Source organism: Myripristis murdjan, chromosome 7, assembly GCF_902150065.1.
Source record: "Myripristis murdjan chromosome 7, fMyrMur1.1, whole genome shotgun sequence".
Taxonomy (NCBI): Eukaryota; Metazoa; Chordata; class Actinopteri; order Holocentriformes; family Holocentridae; genus Myripristis; species Myripristis murdjan.
The window spans coordinates 9687613-9709572 of NC_043986.1; the positions used below are offsets into that span (position 1 = coordinate 9687613).

General features: G+C 39.2%; 2 protein-coding genes across 2 annotated transcripts; one reads left to right on the plus strand and one right to left on the minus strand.

Annotated features, from left to right (window-relative positions):
- The first annotated feature begins 27 nt into the window (after positions 1–27).
- ppih (peptidylprolyl isomerase H (cyclophilin H)) lies at positions 28–19484 on the plus strand. The gene is made up of 9 exons (XM_030055510.1): positions 28–248; positions 12719–12783; positions 12984–13007; positions 15021–15065; positions 15796–15838; positions 17321–17413; positions 17628–17715; positions 17833–17873; positions 18865–19484. Exons 1-9 carry the CDS (start codon positions 183–185, stop codon positions 18931–18933), a joined length of 534 nt encoding a protein of 177 aa, XP_029911370.1. The 5' UTR covers positions 28–182; the 3' UTR covers positions 18934–19484.
- On the minus strand, positions 4820–10340 carry LOC115361847 (probable G-protein coupled receptor 160). Its single transcript, XM_030055508.1, has 2 exons — positions 10236–10340; positions 4820–7770 (listed from the first exon to the last, which is right to left on the minus strand). Exon 2 carries the CDS (start codon positions 7714–7716, stop codon positions 6613–6615), a length of 1104 nt encoding a protein of 367 aa, XP_029911368.1. The 5' UTR covers positions 7717–7770; positions 10236–10340; the 3' UTR covers positions 4820–6612.
- Positions 19485–21960: the final 2476 nt, after the last annotated feature.

Consider the following 21960-nt stretch of genomic DNA (forward strand, 5'->3'; position numbering starts at 1 on the left):
CGCGGTTCTTAGAGTGAGGTATTTTGTCCGTACCCCGAGCCGTAACTTGTCACTCGTGGGCTACCGTTGACCAATGTAGCTGTTGAGTTTTGAAACGCTTTCTTGTGCAAATCGTTATAACAACGTTGCTGTGTATATATATGTATGATTAATTTGTCATCGAGGGAGCAGCAAAAGTCACCATGAGTGTCCAGCAAACAAATCCTAACAACCCGATCGTTTTCTTCGATATAACCATCGGAGGACAAGTGAGTACCGAAAGACACTGATAGCCACAAAGTGATGCCTGCTGTTTCCTGCTAACAATAGCACACTCACAGCCTGAGTATACTTTAAGTTACTTAATAATAATTCAGGCAACGATGCGAGCAGCAGGTGGCGAGTAAATTTAAAATGTGGAAATGCCAAAGTTTGCTTCAACTGTTTGAACAAAACGGAGGGTTTTGTTTCATTTCCCAAGCACAGCACACGTTGTGCCGTATTATCCTGTTTAAGGAGTTAAAAATAAGTTTGTTAAACTGTCGTCTTGCTAATGTGGTGCAGATATTTGTTATAAATACCAATTTAAGAAGGTGAAAAAGGTTAGAAATGTGTAACCGGCGTCTGTGAGCTGTTTACACTGGGTCGCGCGCATGGTCGTGTAAAGAAATCGATTGCGCGCCATCTCCTATCATTACGGCAATACCGTATATACATATTGCAGTACGGTATGTAAGGTTGGCTGTTTTTTTGTTTTGTTTTGTTTTGTTTTCGAAGAACGGCGAGGTCATTGATAACATTTTGAGCTGTGTTTTGGCTCATCGGATAAGGTCAGGCCCAGCAGGAGAACAGGAGTGATGGCCAGCCCAGTGGTCTGCCCACTGATCACTAGTCACCACCACCAACCACCAGGGGCGCTGAAGGAAAATGTCATAGTGCTTTGTCGATTATTAACAAAAATGCCTATATTCCTCCTTTATGTCTCTCATTGCAATATTCGTATCAATGCACAGTATTTTGCATTTGTGTCGTTATACCTAAATAGATGTATCTCTATCTATTCATCCATCTGTGTATCTATCCAACTATGTAAGCAAATAGCCCGGATCATAGACTGTATAAAATAATTAATTAAAAAGCAGGTTTATTAATAAAAGTGGGCATTTGAACGTGCATCAACGTGGTAAGAACTACCTAATATGGTAGAAAACATCTTTTGGGGGAAAAAATATTTGATGTGCCCTTTTTATTTAGTAGTTTGGCCCATGTCCCACCCGATAACACGGCGCGAGGCGAGGTGTAGGAGCTGTACTGCAGCCAGCCACCAGAGGGAGATCGAGATGTTTTGGCTTCACTTTTTGGGGAGCTGTCATGTCGTCCATCTTTTATAGAGACTATGGTCCGGACCGCAAGGACTCTGCGACGGACCACTGAACAAATAAGACCATATGGACCACCAGGTTCATATTTATAAACAGTTAAAAAAATAGCTTCTCATATACTATAGATAGTTAGATAGATAAATGATTTATGCATAACCACACAAATTGCAATATACAGTGCAAAGAAAATAGGTAGGCATAATTAGAGTAAGTTAAGAGTATATTTAAGAGACAAAGGATTATGATATTCAATGCAGCAATAAGAATATAGGCATACTTGACAATAACATGACCTTATGGTTGGTGGGCTGTAGAGACAATATTGTCCATCAGACAACATTGTGTTTTCCCAGTGGATAATAAGAGGATGGTGACCTTCTGACATTTTGCTTCAGCGTCCTCAGTGGTAGTACCCAGTGGTCTGTGTCAGTGACATGGTCAGTGAACAGACTGAACTGGTTACAGCCTCCTCTTAGGTTAGGCTGTAAAGATTAGTGGAGATCAGTTAGGTCATGCCTTCACCATCCTAGGAATGAAAATATCACATTTGGTGGGCAGGTGGGTAAAAGATGCCTAGCTACACTGTCAAAACCAGAGTCAAATTCATGCAAACTCACATTTTTCATCTTGTATAAAGCTGTTAGTTCATCTCATATTGGTTTAAAATAACGAATCACCTTTTTAGGGTCCAGGCTGCTAAGCTGCCAGGACACTATTGTATTCCTAGGAATTCTTTCTTCCTTTCTGTGAAAACTCACCAAACTTTGCACAAAGGTCCAGTCCCATGCCAGATTACCTCAACTGCAAACTCAAGCCGATAGTCCTGATCGTGGCGCTATAGCAAGCTGTCGTGGATTTTTCTCGTTAGTTAGTCAAATAAAGGATCTGGAATCAATAAGTTGTCTTTGAGAGTTTTATTTGTCCAGCGCTGAAGGGAAGAACCAAACAGAGTGCCAGGCAGCTTGCAGAGCAATTCCGCAGAGTGTTAATAATCAGAGATATTTATGCAGAAAAATCAGACAATGAGTCAAAAAAACGTTTACATCCTGTCTGGTCGTGAGCAACATGTGCCATTTCTAAATTAGGTAATACAGACTAGTTAAAAGTTCAAGCTCTTTTGGTGCAAAAGTTCAGGATCCATAAAAGCAAAGAGTTCAGCGAAGGTCTTACGTTAGCCGAAGTTTTAGTTCCTTAATATAGAGTTCAAAAGGTCTAACGAATGTTCATCTAATAAGGAAGTGCAAGCACAAACGTAGAAGTGTAGACATTAAACATAGAGAACAGGAACGTAAAGCAGGAACGTAGATACTGCCTGGATGTAAACAAGGCAATCTTAAGGCATATTAACAAGTATACATGAGCCATTGTTTTTGTGGGAATGAGCAGTAAATTTCCATTACAAAGCCTCTAAAGTTCAAAACTTTGAAAATTCATAACAAATCAACCATATGTGCTACAACTTCACAGCTTTCATCAAACTGTAGCCTCAATATTGAAGAAACTTTTGTGCACTTAAACCTGTTGAAAATTATGAAGTCCATCACTCTGTTTTTTCAAAAACTGTAAAACTTCTTAAACCTATCTCCTCCCACAATTTTTGCTCAAATGTCACCAAATTTGATACAGAGCATCTTCAGACTGTCCTACACAAACATTGTTCACAGATTTTTGATTTATCAAAAATTAAGCCTACAGTGCATCAATATGGTTGACTGTAAATGCTACTGTAAACATATACCTGCAAATTCTTGCTAAATAAAACTTCAATGTTCATGAAAAAAATGGACAAAATTTTGGAGTCAGGGTAGATGATGTGTGGTAATTTTCAGAATTGTATCTCAAAAATTCAATTTTTGACAGCATTTTGAATTTTGCTCTAATGTGAACAATTGGAGTCAATGCAAGAATGGCATTTTGAAACATCAGTTTTTCACTTATAGAGCAAATCAATCATTGTTAAAAACAAATTATCAACATCTCCATGCTGTCTAGATGCAATATGTGTATTTTCAGATTTTTGTCTTAATAACTGAATTTTTGACAGCTGTTTAAAATCTGCCTTTCCATGCATGGCTGGCTGCTGTCCTGCACATCAGTGATTGGCTCAGTCAGTTTGTGAAACTACATGTGAAGTTTTAGCTCAGTGAGATAGAGGCCAATCCTTAGTGTTGAAGATTGTGATTTCAAGCCTCAGCTTGTGCAACATTCCCATGTGCGAAAACTCAGCAAACTTTGCATAAAGGTCCAGTCCCATGACAGGTCATCATTGTCAGGTTTTTGTCTTGATGACTGATTTTTTTTTTTTTTTTCACAGTGGTTTGAAATCTGCCTTTCCATGCATAGGCGGCTGCTATCATGTGACTGGCTTAGTCAATTTGTGAAGCCTCACATGAACTGACACTTGCCAATTAGCTCAGTGAGATAAAGCCTTACCCTTCATGCCAGAAACTGTGAGTTCAAGTCTCAAATGATGCAAAATGCATATCAGAATGCCACCTTTCTTTTCATCTTCCTATTCTCTACTTGTTGCTCAGAATTGCCTAAAATTGGCCCCGACCATTGCTGCGCAGCAGCTATAATGTTTATTGTATTTTAGTCTGCTGTGTTCATTTTGTCCCTATTGGTCCTCCATAGTCTTGTTAGCTTGTTCGTCCTCACACCTGCCCTGCATTGTCTCATTAGCCCCGCCCCCGTGTTGCATGTCTTTGTTGGGTTTCGGCCAGTCATCTGTAACCTCCAGGCCTGTGTCCTGCCCCTTTCTTACCAGGTGTGTCAATCAGTTCAGTTTGTATTTAAGTTCATATTCTTCTGCATGTTGCTTAAAATTGCCTAAAAATGCCCGGACGTGACCCATCGCTGCGCAGCAGCTATAATTTTTTTTTTTTTTTTTTTTTTTTTTTTTACTTGAAGCTTTAGTTGGAAAAATGTCTCAACCTTGATGTTTTACTAAAAAACACATTTTCAGTACTATAGTTGGTTGAGACACCAAATTCATTCCTTAACACCCAACACTGATAAAAAATAAATCATGTACACCATTGGGAATTTTTGTATTTTATTGTTTTTTTCCTTTTACCCTTTTTGGGGATTTTTGTTGCTGCTCTATTGATGTAAAGCAGCTGCTATAAACATATGAACTATTATAAGGCTTTAGGTTTATGGTATCATTGGATAGTGCCAGTTATTTGACAGCCAGTGTAGAGTGAGTCAAATGAGTTTTCTCTGGAGGAGCTTAAAGTGAGAATTAACCACGAGAGTGCAAAATCACAGGCAGGAGGGGATGGGAGCAGTACAAAATCCAAAAATTTGTGAAACCAGACTTTAATTTAAATCTTTACATCTGTTTTTCTTCCGTTTATTCACTTAGAATACATCAGGCATATTAGAAGAACAAATTCCAAAGATAACCAAAGATACAAGATAAAAACATATTTATTGTCAGCTCTACAGCTTGGTCGGCTGGTTGGTCCACAGAAAACTTCCCCACCATTTGGCAGCCACAGCTTTCGCCCCAGGAGGCTGAAATTTGGCATGGGGGTCACATGATCTTTATTTTATTTTTTTAATTTATTTTTTACAGTTAAGAAATGTGTAACGTTGATAGATACCACAAAAAGTAGTTGGTACTCAGAACAGTAAACAGACACATGTACATACACTGATCAACATGGACAGGCGCCTGTTCACTCTGTGTGTGTGTCTGTGTGTGTGTGTTGTGTGTGAGAGAGAAGCTGACAGTGAAGGTGAAGGTATGTGTTAGGCTTGGGACCATTGACGTCTTGCTTTGCCATCTCGTTCTGTTGGTACATCACTTCATTGGTCCACAAAGCTTAACCCGCCCTATAGCAACTGCAACTTTCTACATATGAGGCTGAAATTTGCAAAGTGTTTGTGAGTTTCTGTGTATGTGTCAGTGTGTGTGTGTATGTGTATGAGTGAACACATTTACACATGGATGCACATGCGTGCCTGTTTACAGCTCTTGCAAATTCGAATTTGTTTATTCTTGTAAAGATTTCCATATTTACCCCTTTTCCCCTATTTACATATATGTAAACTGTGACTCCCCCTCCCAAAATGACACACATGTAGTAATTGATGGAAGATAAAATGAAAGATTAAGATAAACTTTGACAGGATCCATCAGTTGTGGTAGATGCATGCACTGTATAGACATATTAAACATTCATAAAACGCACCCAGTAGTTTATTTAAATTAAGTTGCATTTACTCTTGCCTACAGCGACCTACATTCAGTCAGCATTTTCAGAGTCCATGTCTGCAGCTTATGTCCCTTCTCTCTGAGAAAATACAGACAGCAGAAGTAAATCCTGTACGGTTGTAACATTCAGTTGCATTGAAAGTGTTAAGAGAGCAGCCTTGTCCACTGTGCAGATGAAATCCTCTTCCTTTGAACAGCTTCATTCATGCTCAGTAAATCCTTTGGCAGGAGCATGACAAGTCATGGATAACTCAGAATGCTTTGACATTTTTTTTTTCAGGTGCACATTTTGCGATTTGGAGAAAGCAAAATGTATAATCGCCACAAACATGGTCGTCTCGTTTACAGTGTGTTTAAGGAATTTGTAACAGGCGGCAAACGGGTAAAAGTGTCGGATAATTTATTCAGTAGCATGTGGCAAGTCACGAATATGTGGAGACAGAATATCAAAGGGAGTGGATACAAGTCATTAAAAATACTACCATTTCCCCCTAATCTGTAAATATCTGTGAAATGAACAATACTCATACATGAGCCTAGAAAGAATGAAATTTTAGGGTTTTAGTTTCTTGCTTAAATTTTTTTTTGCAAAGTTTAGCCTCACTGTGCACTTCAGCCACAGCTTGCCGCACACACATTCACTGTTTTCCACTTTGAGTGCAATCCCAGCCTTAGTTTGTTGGCCACTGGAGCAGGTTGCAGTTCAGTTCTTTGCTCAGAGGCACTTTGACATTTGTTGAGCGAGTGGAGAGAAATGCACATACTCTCACGGTCCAGATTTTTTTCTGCTGGTCTTGCAGCCGTAAGTCAGAGGCTCAGCACATGACAATCCAAACAGCTGACATGTTTCTAAAATTGGTTATCCATTCACTAGAATCGTGCTTCCTCATATCTAGAGTTCCTCGTTTTCCCTAGTGACATATCAAGGTTATTGCTTAGTCATTAGAGGCTCAAAGAAACAGATTTATATCCCCACGGGCCTGTTACAGTTACTGTATAATATCGTGGTTTATTGATTTTGGCCTTGTCTCATACATGTAGAAGTGTTTTTCTTTTCCCCTGTGATGGGTTAAAGACAGCGGTGGGAAGTTTCTGCTGGTTTGTTCCTTTACTCAGGTGCCAGTAAACGCGCCATAAACAAACATCATCCGGGAGATGACTGTATGGCCCTAGTCTGTTGCTCTTTACCCAGAACGCCACACCGACCAGTAAGCTGTTGGTGCACTCCAACCACAGAAGGTTGACAATGATGTAGGCAGGCACCCCAAGTCCTAAGAGCAGACAGGCGACAGATATGCTCAGGTACGGCATCCATATTGTAACAAAGCCCAGCGTTATGCTCAGCCACAGAGACGGTCGATGCTGGAGGTTCTCCAACAGAAAATTCTCTTCGCCACTTTTTATATCGCCGTCCATGGTGGAGTTGAACATCAAGTCGCTCCTCTGGTACTGTGGAGGCTCTTCCCTCAGGTCAGATAATCTTTCGGCCTCTCTCATCCATTGGGGAATCCTTGACCAGAAGGGCACCAGTGTCAAAATGACTGCTATGAAAACCCCAAAAACAAAGTAAGCAACCAGCGGCGACTCCTGTACTTCACACACCAGAGCAGTTTTTCCTCCCAAATACTCGATTTCCATTGGATCATTTTTTGCTGATCCCAATGAGTAAACAACGGCAAACACCCACACCAGCAGGACTAAGGCCATGTTCCGTAGGGATTTGCAGAGAGGGCCCTGTTTGCCAAGGCATTTATCCTCTGATAGGTAGTCCAGTAAACCCAGGCACACCATGGGCAGCGGCAGTGCTGCATATGCTGCCGAGGTGTGAGCCAAGACGAAGCAGGTTGACACGGGGGATTGTTCAGGCCCGAGAAACCATACGATTGTCATGGACCACAGCAGTGCCACGTCGGCTAGAACGATGGACAGGCCGCACATGCTTAAGAAGGAAGTATGTAGTCTTCTCCAGCATAGATACAAAACTACTGCATCCAGACTTGCCTTGAAAAGCATGAGGTACAGGTACTGATTAGTGTTGTCTGTATGGCAGCTGCCCTTCCCGTCCCACTGCTCCATGATGGCCAGCATTTTGACAGAGTGGCTCTCCAGCGATGTTGGCACCCCAGGTGACATTAAGACTATTTCAGTCTCACTGCCTAGTCCAACGTTAAGATGGTTCAGGAAATCCTGTTGAAGACAAGAATCCAGCGGTTAGAAGCTAAAAAAAAAAATACATGTGAAACAACTTGTACAGTGTTTCCCACAAAATGAAACTGTAACTGTGGGAGTGGAGTGGTTAATGAGGTAAACTGTCTGTTGAATACATCAGCGCATTTCCAGTATTTCTTATGTCACCATTTTAATTCTAATTAATTCTTAACCTTATTTTAGTGTGTGTTTTTCATCCAATTATTTAATAAATATAAAAAAACACAGCCTGGCTGTGAGTGAGTTTGGGCTTTTAGTGAGGGGTGAAAGCGCAACGCTGCAAAGCGCAACGCTGCAAAGCGCAACGCTGCAAAGCAACACAAGACAAAAGGAGAGCATCATTGCAAGACAGAAAGCAGCCCAATAATGAGCTTATCTTGGTTGTCTTGCTTTCATAATTGCAGAGGTCTGCTGTTTCATCCCTCTCATTGCAAGATGGGAGGGATGAAGCAGCAGACCTCAGTGTGATGGATGAATCAAATTTTTAACAATCCAATAAGAAAATATTCTAAATGTAATGAATATCAGTAAAGCGGAAACAACATTGCTCTTTTTTAGTCAAAGAAAGTGTTTCAATCGCATGCGTGTGTGTGTGTGAGGGGCTGAGCCAAGCCCACAGTGCAGTCAGACAGACAGCAGGCTGCAGCAGGGCAAGCGATACCAAAACATGGTAGAGACTTTTGGGAGTTTTTCCCACATTCATCCAGCTTAGGCGCTGTGAAGACACTTACTATGGTAGGGAACCCATTTTTTTTTTTATATAAATTGCACCAACATTTGACCAAAGTCTGCGATATTTTATGATTTACAACTGATGCTACTTTCATTATCAAATTTCACAGATCCTGGGAAAATCATAGAGTCCCGCGCCCACCGTGATACAGTTGGTGTGACAGCAGCTTTCAGTAATAAAAAAGGCTTGTGTCTGTAGGAAAGAAGTAGAAAACCATTTGGACTTCAGTTGGCAATCCGTGCAAATTTGTGGCTTACCTGTCCTGCCTGCTACTTGTGTGACTGATGAGCTCGCAGCCTACACACAAGCAAGCAGTGAGTTACAGGTGAGCCTCTGCTTTCATGACGCAGGCTGTGGTCAATTGGATGCAAAGCACTTTTCATCAATAGGCCGATAAGCATATCACTATGAAAAAAACATCAACAACATAAGCAAAGTCGTTGGAAATGGCCATCCACCTGACAGCCTGCGCTTATGGAAAACCCTGCAACTCAATGACACTTCCTTTGTCCAGTATTCTGCAGGAGAAATTTAACGTACCAGAAACGTGCTGAATTTTGATACCCAGCCCTACTAATATCATTAATAGGACACACTAGTATACCGTATGTGTAAGAAACATTGAATTATCAGAGGCTTTGACCCCAAAGAAAAAGCATGCACTCTTTTATGCATGGTACAGCAACCTCTACAGAGTTCCAGGGCAAAACCTGAAATGAGCAAAATATATGATAGAAACTGAATTATTAAATTATAGCTGCAACACACAACTGATTATACAGCCTGTCTTGAGTAGACTAAAAGAGAAGACAAGTTTTTCCTGGAATCTCCACTAATAGCTTGATGTATGAATCTTGAGAAGGGATACATCATATAGTCTCCGTTTTTGCTTTTTTGTGGCATGGCATACCCTAATTTGTGAAGGCCTTTTAAAGTCATAACTCAAAACAAGGCAGTGTGCTTGGTAGTGAACTGTTTTCTCACAGTTTTACACATGGGCTAATTATACCACAGTGACCACAGTGCATTGAGAAGATAGGTGCATCACAAAGCCTACTTTTTTTTTCTTTTTGCTTCAAAGATGACGAGTCAGTAGGAGCTCAGTTGATTTTGATCTAATAAAAATGTGCAGAAGTTCTTAAACAGTGGAGCCTCAAGGCGCAAGCGTTGTCACTCCAACTTTGTTTTCCAACCAGCGACTCGGTCAGCTGTTGTTGGCTAGACAAACAATGACTAGAAAGACCTTCACACATTTCATTTCAGACAGACATGATGCAAATGCACTGTGACTCAGCACTGATGTTTGTAAATTTGATCATTCGGTGTCATTTTACCGGTAATTCATTGCTGGTGCAGTTTGTGTTTTTATGCTGCGAAGCGACTTGCCTTGGGAAAGTTATTGAGTGTTCACATTGGTGTTAAGAGACACACACACGCTGTGGTTTTCAAATTCACAATTAGCCAAGTGTGTCATCTTCCCGCAAAATACTTTACAAATGAGTAGTCTGACTTCCCTTTAATGAACATTTTGTCTTTTACCTCGGACTTTCACACTGCTGAGTTTCTGTAATACAAGTATTTACATGTGTTTTTTGCAACAGTTAAGGTTAAAAGTTCTGTCATTTGAAACATAAAACATTGGAATGGTCAATATAGCACAGCACATAAAATTAAGTTAATTCCACATTGTGTGATGATAATGTGCCTGTACCTCTGATGTCCACGGTTGTCCTTGTCCAGTGTGTCAGTGGAGATCCAGATGAGCATGTGTGTAAAACAGAGGCTTCATGCACCCTTGTCACAGCTTGCCACTGGAAGAGTTACAGTGTAATACTCGTCTCAGGTGGAACAACCCCCTTTAGGACAGAAGGTGTAACCAGGCAGCTCATTATGGCCCTGTGGCCCCTCCTTGCCTTGTGACAGCAAACAACTTGGAGTCGTAGGATACTGCCATAGATACATCTTGTGTCTTCAGGAAGTCTGTTGTCGCGCCCTCACGGCCCAGCAGTGGCTGGTTTCTCCGGTGTTGATTTGCATGTCCTGGTAATCTGGATGGAAACACAGCCTCTTCTAACAATGTCATATCAAAACTACCCTCTCTGGTTGGGTTTGTTTGGCCACACCCTGTCCGTAAAACATTACACTCGAGACTGGGGGAAACCTGATAGGAGAGTTCAATATGTGAGGCCAAATGTTGTCTTGTGTCCCTCAATAGATAAATATTTAAAAAAAAAAAAAAAAAAGATAGCTATTTTTTATTCTAATGCCTATGTATTTAAGTTAAATATTCTATACCTGGGTGAATATGATTGTGTTGAGCTGGAACAACAACAACAGAACAGCAGAGTGAAAATATTGCCAAGGGGTGTTAAAAAAAATATCCTTTACCTCTGGCTACACATACAACACTGCTGATGTGTTGGCTTAGGGGTAAGCATGTGGAAGCACTTGTAATTATTTCAAAATTGAAAAAGATAACAACATAATTAGAAATTTTACAATATAAAATGATCATGTAAATCGCTTGATAAGTTTGGCTTGAACTCCTGCTGCTAACGTTTCAAATTGACTCCACATGTTCATGTAAATGTCAGCCTAGAACAGCGAGGATGTAGTAAAGCAATCATCTGTTTTAAAAAGCAGAAATAATAATGACTTGCTTATGGTGTCTTCTATTATTGGCACACATATGATTTATTTCTCCTTGGCCCTGCATGTGTAGCCAGTTTATCACTTGACTAATGAAGAAACGTATTAATCTTTCACTGAGTCTCATTTTGGTTTGTTTGCTCTGTTATCGCAGTGCAAATGTTACCTTCACATGTGTTTTGGTTGCAGCGCACAACAGCCTGAAAGAGGAGATAAGAACAGGTGTAGATGATAGTTTGACTCATGTTTCTAGTCTTTTAACATGATGAGAGTTAAACCTTTGTGCAATGTCAGTGCATTCAAAATGGGGAACTTGATGCCTTTTCTGGGACATATATTCCTTAGCTTTCCATCCTTGTTGAAGAGTCACAAAATGCAGCAGAAGTTGTAAGACACTACAGGTTCTTCAGAATTTAGATACAAAAAGAAAGTAATCCTGCATTTAGGCACAAGCAAAAATAACAGTGAAGCCTGTTTGAATATTATGTCATGGAAAAAAAGTACATGATGATAACTGACTTTGATAATAACAGGTAATAAAAATTATTTTTAGACAATTAGATCACTCTTACCTGATATCAGTCACAGCACTTGGTGACCTTTACATTCCATGCAGAAAGAGCCTGCCACAGTCAGAGTAGTGTTTTACATATTTGGTTGTTTCCGCCTCTGCAGCATTTATTTCCTGTATATCAGAAATGTGATAACCTCAAGCCTATGAATGTTGCTCTGTAGATCAATGACGGTCAGCTTTACTGTGAGTCGTCAGCAAGGGAGTGTGGGGAGAGTTGTGTAGGGAGATGTGGCGTGGACAAACCACTCTTTTCATACACTCTTTTCAATTGTTTCTTTTCACACCACACACACTCTTTGCTGTGACAGGCTGGGATACGTACGCTTCAGTCTTCTTTCCACCACGCTCCATGCTCCATTATGACACACGCCCAGGCTGCTAAACACACACACACTCACACACACACATTATGTGGCATGATAAATAAGCAGGACTTAAAACACAAAGCCCATAGAGGATATCTAGCAGTGTGTTGCATAAAGAGCTTGGAAATATTTCACTCATAGCCTTTTATTATGCATGCATTGACCACCGGTAATGTCTTAAGAATTGGGACAAACTGGTTTGTGTTGTTCAGATGGAAATCCAGTTTCATCTGGACAAAAACAAAAAACTCAGTCTTGTTCTCGCTCTAGATATGTGGCCTTTTCAGCCAAGTTAACCCGAGAGGAAACTGAAAGAGAGCATATGAACAAGCTAATCAGTTTCAGCAACACCTTAACCTCCATGTTCAAGCAACAGGAAAGGATCTTTGACGTTTTACAAACTTGTTTGTCCAGATGAAACTGCCAGTATCATATTAGCACAGCCTCAGGAACACGAATGACCTGTTTCCATTGAAACAATGGGGCTGGTTGGTCCAGGGCACAACAGTAGGCTCTATCTTTTGAGAATTTCTCTGTTCACTGAGTCCCTTTTGGCATTTTGTTGGTGATCTGCTGTGGTAAAGTTTGCTCAACTGTTTGTTTCAGGATGTTGGGCGAATGAAGATTGAGTTGTTCGCTGATATAGTTCCAAAGACAGCAGAAAATTTCCGGTAAGGGAAAAACTGTATAGTAGACTGTTCACTCCTGTGCATTGTAGTTCAATCGTGATCTGGCCCAGTTACATTTTTCCTTTCCATTGCTGTAAGATTATGTAACAACCTGCTCATTTCATATAATATTGCTGTTACTTTTGCATACATGATGGAGCATTGGGTAAAGTGTTAACTTACGGTTTCTTTATCTCTTGCAGGCAGTTTTGCACTGGAGAGTTCAGGTAGGCCAGTGAACTGACACCAATTCACCACCATACAGAGCAAATGGCCCACACACACATCACTGATAGGCTTTTGTCATGCAATGAGTTTTACATTTCCAGCATTTGATTTGTTGATCAATTTATTATTTGCCTGTACAGTTTCGTGCACAACAACCATGAATAAAACAACCAAATTTGTTTAAAAGTGTCTGATTAAAAAACAGGAAGGAACCAACGGAGATACCACATGAAAATAGAAACTAAATTATGAATACACATGCAAAAAATTTTAAGTTGAAAGATAACTACCATTCAGCTGTCTAATAGTCATGTCTGAATCATTGGTGCATTGGTCACAAAAACTGACAGATCCACCAAACCCCGCCCACAATAGTAAACAATAATAAATAATTACACCCCTCATGACCTCCCTATACACCAGACATAAACATAATGGCATTGTTCTGAGGGGATTTCCACCTCCTTCATCTCTCACGCTGGAACCGGAGGCTTTCCTTGTTGAATAAAGGCGTGACATCACCATAAAATACAGTGCAGGACTTGTGCGACAGCATTCCAGTGAGGACTGAAGCTGTTCAAGTCAACTGGCGGCCCTGCTCCTTCCTTTGCCACACCCCATACCTGCTCTTCCCGTGTGTGACATTTATGTTATTACATGTGCAGTGCTTTAACAAGCCTAACTCGCCAGGCATGAAAGAAAGCCTCCATACACCATGTAAAAACATCCATACGAAAAATATCCACATTTATGCACACCAAATTATACACATAGCACCTGAGCCGCCTAACACTTACACATTTAACTCAAAAGTTTTCTAGTAGGGATGTTACAAGAACTGATACTTCGATACCAATTCAGTACCAATAGTCCCAAAATACGACAGTACATGTTTTTCTACGGCTCCATAGGCACTGTAGGTACTGGATGTATTTGTTTAAATTAAGTATTTATTCAGATTTAGCCTTTAGTGGGCCATAACATATTCTTCTGAAAATGACAAGGGCAATATACATATGATTTACGCTCGTTCAAGCATGCACCGAAGAAGTGACAGGCGTGCAAAAGATGGAGTGGCTGGTCCGCCCCGGCCTGGCCAAAAGAAACACAGCAAGCGTCATGTATGGAAGGTTTTTGTGTTTGAGGCATCTGCCTCAAACACAAAAGTAGTTTTTTCTTTTTTTAATTATATATAAGCCTATTTATTGTAGGTTTTTGTGCTGATGTTAATGCCAGAGGAGATTTGGTGTGTGTGTGTGTGTGTGTGTGTGTGTGTGTGTGTCAGTTGAGGAAGTATTTGCTCGAACTACAAAGACAACCGGTACTTTAAACAGCCATTTCCAGGATATTTTCTTTGCAATTGATAGAGCAATAAACAGGACAGGTAGCTTTTTAGCATGAGATTTATCAGAATTTAGGTGGCGGTGTGTATTAACCCTCCTGCTATGTTCAAATTTACGAACATCTTTTATGTTTGGGGTCAATTTAACCCCAGCAGTTTAAACTTCCACAAAATTATTATAACTAAAATTGTTACCCACCACCCCTCCCACCCCCCACTTATACATCCAGTATTCCTATTACACGACTATGGAAAAATACGCAAATCACCATAAAATCTCACTGATTGACATAAAATTGGAAAGAAATATTGATTTTTGGTGTTTAAATGGCTTTATACTATTTCTAAGTACAGATTTTTGTTATTTATAACCAATGTGTTACAAAGTCTGTACAGGACATTGAAAACATATCATCATGTGAATTTCATTTTTACCCAGTAGTACCCATTACATTAGGAAAGCTCATTAACTATGAAGCAAAAAAAAAAAAAACATTTTAATCATTTATTTAGAGACGTTAAACATTGGCTGAGGTCAAATTGACCCCAAACATAATAAGAGGGTTAATATCTCACCGTGGCCACCATTTAGCAATGTTTCAAGACAAACAATCCAAACAAGTTATGTTGTCATTAAAGTTCATCTTGTCTCAAACTTCTGCCCCCACAGAAAGGATGGAGTCCCTATTGGATACAAAGGTTGCACATTCCACAGGTGAGACGGCAGATCGATTTGGATAACAAGCTCATGTTGTACTGGGGTGTTGGAAAAAAATCAGTTTCTTCATTGATTTCAGTTTATTTTGACCAAATTTAACAGTTAAACAGAACTTCTCAGAATCTCTTATTACCATCAGGTGTATTTACAGTGTTAAATTTTGGTTGAACATTTTCACATTTAAGGAACAGCCACCTGTAGGGAATCAGTGTTGTTACTGACATTTAAACTCTTTGAGACTCCCAGTTTTCCTTAATACTTCCTTAGCATTTGTTTTAGTCTAACCTGACAGAGTCAGGAGTGTTGACACAGAGTGAAAAGACACTATCTAGATCAGCTTTTTGCTTCTGTTGAAATAAAGTAGTGGTTTTAAACTCGCATAACTGAAGTATTTGCATTAATACAGCCATAATACCTGAGAGGAAAACCTGTACTGCAGTGTTGTACCATAGAGACATAATATAATATCATATACATACATAAAAATAAAAAAAACAGGACAAATAATTTAACACTGGTGACAAGCCCCCTTGTTACTTCAAGAGCAGGTAGAACAGCAAACACAGGCTTTCAGCACTTTATGCGAGGTATCAGCACATCTAACAACTGACTGAGGCATCTTGACTGAAACTTTCCTCTTTTTTTTATATTCATGTTTCCAAACGATGTTGAAATATTGCTGTAACAAGGCCAACTGTCGTGGTGTGTCTTTATTGCTCTCTGGCAGGGTGATCAAAGACTTCATGATCCAGGGAGGGGACTTTGTAAATGTGAGTACATACATTCTGGTTAATTATTACACCGGGGATATCTCTAGGATGGCTATAAAAGGTCAATTGAAGGGTTTTCTATCAACATATCTGGTAGCAAACATATCGGGCTTTTGCCCTTTTCACAAAACAATCACCCCTTGAAGGTGCAGATACATATTTTTTTATTCAAACGCTGTATTAATTGAGTTTTTTTCATTGAATTCAGTTTCACAAGCTAAGATAGCAATTTTAAATATATTTTTAAAGATTTTCTTTTTATAGTGTGTGTGCATTACATTTTTGTATATTTTTAAAACATTTTTACTACTTTTCTTTTACTTTTTCTTGCTTTTGTACTACACAAAGGTATTTAATTTTTTTTTTTTTAAATACTAACTTATTTGTTTGTTTATTAATTAATTTTAAATGTTGTAGATGAGGGAAACAGTACTTCAAAATAAAAGCAATGTATTTCTACTCCATCCTGCTGCTAGAACATCACCTAATTCTTGTCCCCCAAAAAAAAATGCTGCAGGCAAGCATAAAGCAAGTCAGTGAAAATTCAGTTTGAGCAGAGATTGTATCTTCTTGAAACAGATTAATTGGTAAAACAAGATTGTGTCGTATTCCAAATTAATACCATTTTTAGTGCTGATCAAAAAAAAATTGAAATTATTTTTCAAAGTCATTGTTCTGATATGCCAGAGCTTTTGCACACCTGAGTGCAAAGTGACAGGTATGTGGGAGATTTCTGTATCCTGACAGCGAAAGGAAAGAAGCGGCTCCCACACGCTGTCTCCTCTCACTGCAAAGTTCAGTAGAAAGTGCAGAACTTTTTCTGTTGGTAAAATGATCATAACAACACATATATGTTGGGCCATCAGGGTGTCGCAGCCATTCTTACACATCTCTGAAGCACGTGTCAGGGTTTTCACAGGTTATGGAATTTCTGGAGAATTGTGGAATTCTTGAAAAAAAAAAAAAAACAGGGAAAATCAGGGAATTTAAGAAAAAACATGGGACAAGTCATGGAATTTTGTCATTTTTGGTGAGTAATTACTACTCACCTAAAATGATACTCAGACATTCTCTATTATGTTCACTTCCCTTGCAGAATAAACTTTAACAAAACTTCTGAATCTGAAGTTTGTATAGTTTTTATCAAGAAAAAGAAAACCTTGATATGTTTATATAGGTCACAGAAATGCAACATTTTAGTCATGGAAAGTCACAGGAAAGTCAGCGAGTTTTATATCTGACAAGGAGCGGGAGCCATGAATTATGAATCTTGGACTGCTGTTGCTTGAATAAAATTTGTATGACACATCCCACTGTGATGTGAGACAGCTGACTTATAAATTAACTCGAGGATCTTTCTTCTCATCTCTCGCCCTGCAGTGGACATGCGGTGAACTACATCTTAATTTTATGAATGCTTGGCTTTCTATATCTCCCACGCGAGCCATAACTATGTACTGTGCTGTTGTCTTTTTTGTGTAGGGTGATGGCACTGGCATTTGCAGCATCTACAGAGGTCCATTTGCAGATGAAAATTTCAGAATGAAGCATTCTGCCCCCGGTCTTCTGTCCATGGTGTGTGTCTGCAAATCATTAGATCGCCTTCAAAATCCCTTCAAAATGACAGATTATGTTTCCCATATTGTGTGGAATAATTTAGACTGAAAGTTTTTACTTTTACATTTGCAATTTATTAAATGAATTGAACGTGAACTGACAGAGAAGATGTTGTAAAACTCACAGTCCTTATTGGATACTAACACAGATTTTCCCAAACATTTTACTTCAGGCAAATAGTGGTCCCGGGACAAATGGGTGTCAGTTTTTCATTACCTGCACCAAATGCGACTGGTTAGATGGAAAACATGTTGTTTTTGGTGAGTATGGATAATGTACCCATATTTTATCTGTCATATGTTTTATTTATATTGGTTGTTTATTGACTTTTTTTTTTTTGCATACGCTGATGTGTTTTATTCACAACAATGTTACAGGAAAAGTGGTTGATGGCTTGCTGGTTATGAGGAAAATTGAGGTAATTAACATTTTTAATTAATTATTATTATATAATTTTAGTTTATTTTTAGGGAATTGGGGATTTGCATTCCCTGAGATGTCCATAGAGCACAAAATGTACCCGAGTTGTGCTTCTTCTAACATATTTATTAATTTTTCTTTTCATTTGCATTTTCTTTTAATTTTGTTCATATATTGTGGGCTCCCTTTTGATGTATAGTATAGTAACATTTTAGCATCAAATTCTTAAAGTGATACAGTGATGTCAAATTAAAAGTGTTAAGGTTTTCATATTTTCAGTTCTTATTGGACATGTGACCACAGTGCTGCAGCAGCAGAATATGTCAAGCCATTGGGATCAATGTGTTTACTCCCCCTGCTGGACAATAGATGCAAGAGCAGATTTCTAAGATGTATAATTTCTTCAAATACACATTTATACGGTGCTAAAATATTTTCGCAACACCCAGAAAATTTTAAAGGACAATGTGTAACTTGGAGGTCAAAGCAGGAACTAGAATCATTTATTGTCATGCTCCAAATTTCTTAATTTTCCTAAAGTTTTAATTTGGAAGGGAGTCAAACACTTTGCTGAGAGGAAATAGATTAACCCAAATCCTCCCAAATGGAAAGAAAAATTATACTGCTGGAATTACTTCATCACTTTGGCAGAGGTATATCAAGAGATTTTACACATTTGTCTTCTTTAAATGGAAATGAACAGGTCAGAGTGTGTGTGGCTTTGCTGTATCTCTGTCCTGAACATTTGAATCTAATAAATGACCTTCAATCCCAAATATGTCCAAACTACTGTCCTACCCAGACTGCAGCTGAAATGTCAGTGTTTTATTAAATCGTATTCTCCATCACATTTATGTATTACATGCTTGGAGATTACACAGTTATTGTATCTATGAACAATCGGCATTTTAGGCTGCTTTAAATGTGCGTGCACCAATTTCAGAGTTTAGTTTTTAATGTCCTAAATTTATACTCCTTTCTCCCAACAGAACGTTCCTACAGGTCCCAACAACAAACCCAAGCTCTCCATCCTCATCGCCCAGTGTGGAGAAATGTGATCCAGCTCGCTCACAACACCATTCATTTTCTTTTGGGAAGCCATACAAGCTCCTTACACATGAACCAATGTCTTATTATTCCTGAGTCCCCCTCCGCCCCCCTGCAAAACCTCACTCTGTATATTAAAGGCAGTAGGCAGTAGAGATGTCATCTCCCATGATGCACCATGGAATATATTATGCCGTTCAGAGCATGTCATTTCCTGTGATTTTTAATAATGGTGATATACTGTTGAGGGGTCTGATGTCATGAAACATTAACGTACGCATCAGAATCCCAGATAAGATCATTCACATCTTGTAACTTCCTGTGTGGCATCTAATACTGCCTGAACAAGAAAACCTGGTGTTCAGGTCCACGGTTGATGTTTGGCTCTCAGTTCAGATTTAGGACAGTTGAAGTGTCCTGTCATGGAAGGAGAATTTAGACAAGGTCACGTTCCTTCATGCTTAAAGAAGAATTTAGGCGGCATGTCAACATTTCCTATTCACAAGTCAGCTACACTTTGTATCAAATTATTGACCAATAAATTGTTTTACATTTTTATAAACCTTTGTGGGACATCTTATTTGTTTTTTTTTTTTTTTTAAGTAAATGGTACTGTGAGTAATTTAAGATCCTTAGTTGTCACTTTGTCAGATGAATGATTTTGTCTTTGTTCCACTTAAAAGCCAGTAGTTATTGTGTGCATATAGTGCTTGGGCACACAGGAATTTGAATTGTAAACAATGCTGTAGCCAAAAAGTAGATTCTGATATCATTCATAATCTGATAAAAATCAACAGCAACCACATGACAATATTTTGACATCAGTAGTGCACTGCCATGCCAAAATTAAACACTGCCTTCTGTATCCATTTGATATGTTTTATTCAAGAAACTATTCACCAATCTGGTCAGTGACGTGATTCTCATATTCTGACACTGAGAACATTATGAACCCAGTAATGTATTGTGCACTGTTTTGAGAGCTGAGTGTATTGTCAAAACCTTGTTTTTTATGTTATGCTGCAATAACCAAACCTTACAGGGGAAAAAATGAATCTTTCAGTCATTATCCTTTGCTTCCTAAAAGATAAGAACATTGAGGATGTGAGGGTGGGATTCCGCAGAGAGATGCACAGTCAGCCTCCACATCAATAGCGGGAAATAATCAAGCCCAGCCTCGCCATAATCTTTTTTTCAGAAGGAGGAGAGCACTTACAGTGTGAGGCACAAGAGTCCTCCAAGGCACAGTCTCTCCAATGCCAAGCACTCCTCTGCTGAACTTATGGCTACCTCTTATCCCAGCCCTACATACAAATCCAGCCCACCGCCAGAACCCCTCCCCCACTCACGCTCTCCCTCTTCTGCCTTGGACCCCATTCCCTTGGCACAAAAGATTCCTTTCAGATGGAGGCTCTGTTCTCTTATGGAGGCAGGAAGAGTTTTTCTTTTTTTTTTTGTCAGCAAGGGGGGTGTCACATCATGGGGAGGCTTTCCTGGGGTCAATGCTAAAGCCCAATTTTGTGTGTGTGTATGTGTGTGTGTGGTGGAGGGGGAGGGGTAGCGGAGGGGAGGAGGGGGTGTAGGGCTCAACCATTTAACAACAACCTCTTCACACATCAACCAGTGCTCATAAACAGTGCCAGTGGAGAATTAACATGACAATGGGTGGGGGGTTGGTGGGGTTTGTCTCGCACTCACAGTCTGGGTCTGTCTGCTCTTTGCTGCTGGAAGTGGAGTCTCAGAATTCAGTGGCTAAGCTGCGGATAATGACTGCATTTAACTAGTGCGCTGCGGAGGGCAATTTGATTGGAGAAGCAAATTGTATGTTATTACGTAAGGATTTTGTGTCAGTATTTGGGCTTTTGTGTGTACCCTTATAATTTAAGAAGGTTAATCATCCGAGAGGCAGTCTACAGAAATGTGCAGCAGGCAACATTTGAAACATCCTCTCTGTAAATCCCCAGTGACATCAGTATACAATAAAATACATGTTTAGTCTTGATTTGTACAGGGACATATGGTTAATATTCATCATGGGTGTTTATTTTCCTCTGAGGTAAAATACATTGTTATATAACAGTAGTAACAATCACATTCAAAACAGTCAGGTGATGATTGGGATTAATCTGCAAAATGGTGTGTATAACAGTATATATTATAGTATTAGACTAAGTGTTTCAGAAATTTCCTGTGGTCTGGAATAACCCAGTTGTTCTCTGTGTGTAGGTGTTGTATTGCTCCTAAGCTAGCAAGAACTTAAAATTCAGTCCAGCATGCTGAAAGGAGCTGTCTTCCTAGACCTTCCAAGGTATCATACATATGAATGTTTTAAGATAAGATAGCTTCATTGTCTGTCACAGTGTAACAGAATTTTTCCTTTGACAAGGCTCAAAAAATAAATAATGCACATTTAAACACATGTAGAATAGGACTAAAACAGGATAAACACATCTGAAGTACTAAAACTGCAGAAATGCAGTCAAATTGTTGAGATATGGCCTTCATATCAAGTGCAGTAAAGGAAAAAATTGAGGGTAGTTATCCCCTCAATATAGGCCGGTAATTACACCACTATAGATGTACAGAAGAGTAGGGATACAACAAGTAAGTGTAATTTCTACATGTATTTAATATTTTGTCAGTAGTGATATCAGTGACACATGCAACTTTGTTCATTTCTTTTTATAATCAGGACAACATCTAGATTTAGTGGATGACAATACAAAAACAAATTACACATTTCTGTCCAATTTCTCCCTGCAAATGACGTGTCTAAGTGCACTTCACATATTTCATTTGGTTAGTTTATCAGCTGAATGAGATCCTTTACCCTACTTTAAAAGCCAAGAGGAAATGATAACAGCTTCTCTCAAACTCATGTTAGTAGAATTTCCCTGGTTGGGATCAATAAAGTATATCTATCTATCTATCTATCTATCTATCTAGTAATGGGTTAAATCACCCCTTGGGTGGCATGTCAGAGAAAATAAATTCTGGAAACCGATGAATGTTAGTATTACAAACTTTTTTAGTCAGCA

Excerpts from the sequence above, each read along its gene's own strand:
- LOC115361847 (XM_030055508.1), bottom strand. The coding sequence starts at position 7,716 with ATGTCACCTGGGGTGCCAACATCGCTGGAGAGCCACTCTGTCAAAATG.
- ppih (XM_030055510.1), top strand. The coding sequence starts at position 183 with ATGAGTGTCCAGCAAACAAATCCTAACAACCCGATCGTTTTCTTCGAT. Across the intron at positions 13,008-15,020 it reads TTTTGCACTGGAGAGTTCAG|AAAGGATGGAGTCCCTATTG; the intron begins GTAGGCCAGTGA and ends CTGCCCCCACAG. Across the intron at positions 17,414-17,627 it reads CCCCCGGTCTTCTGTCCATG|GCAAATAGTGGTCCCGGGAC; the intron begins GTGTGTGTCTGC and ends ATTTTACTTCAG.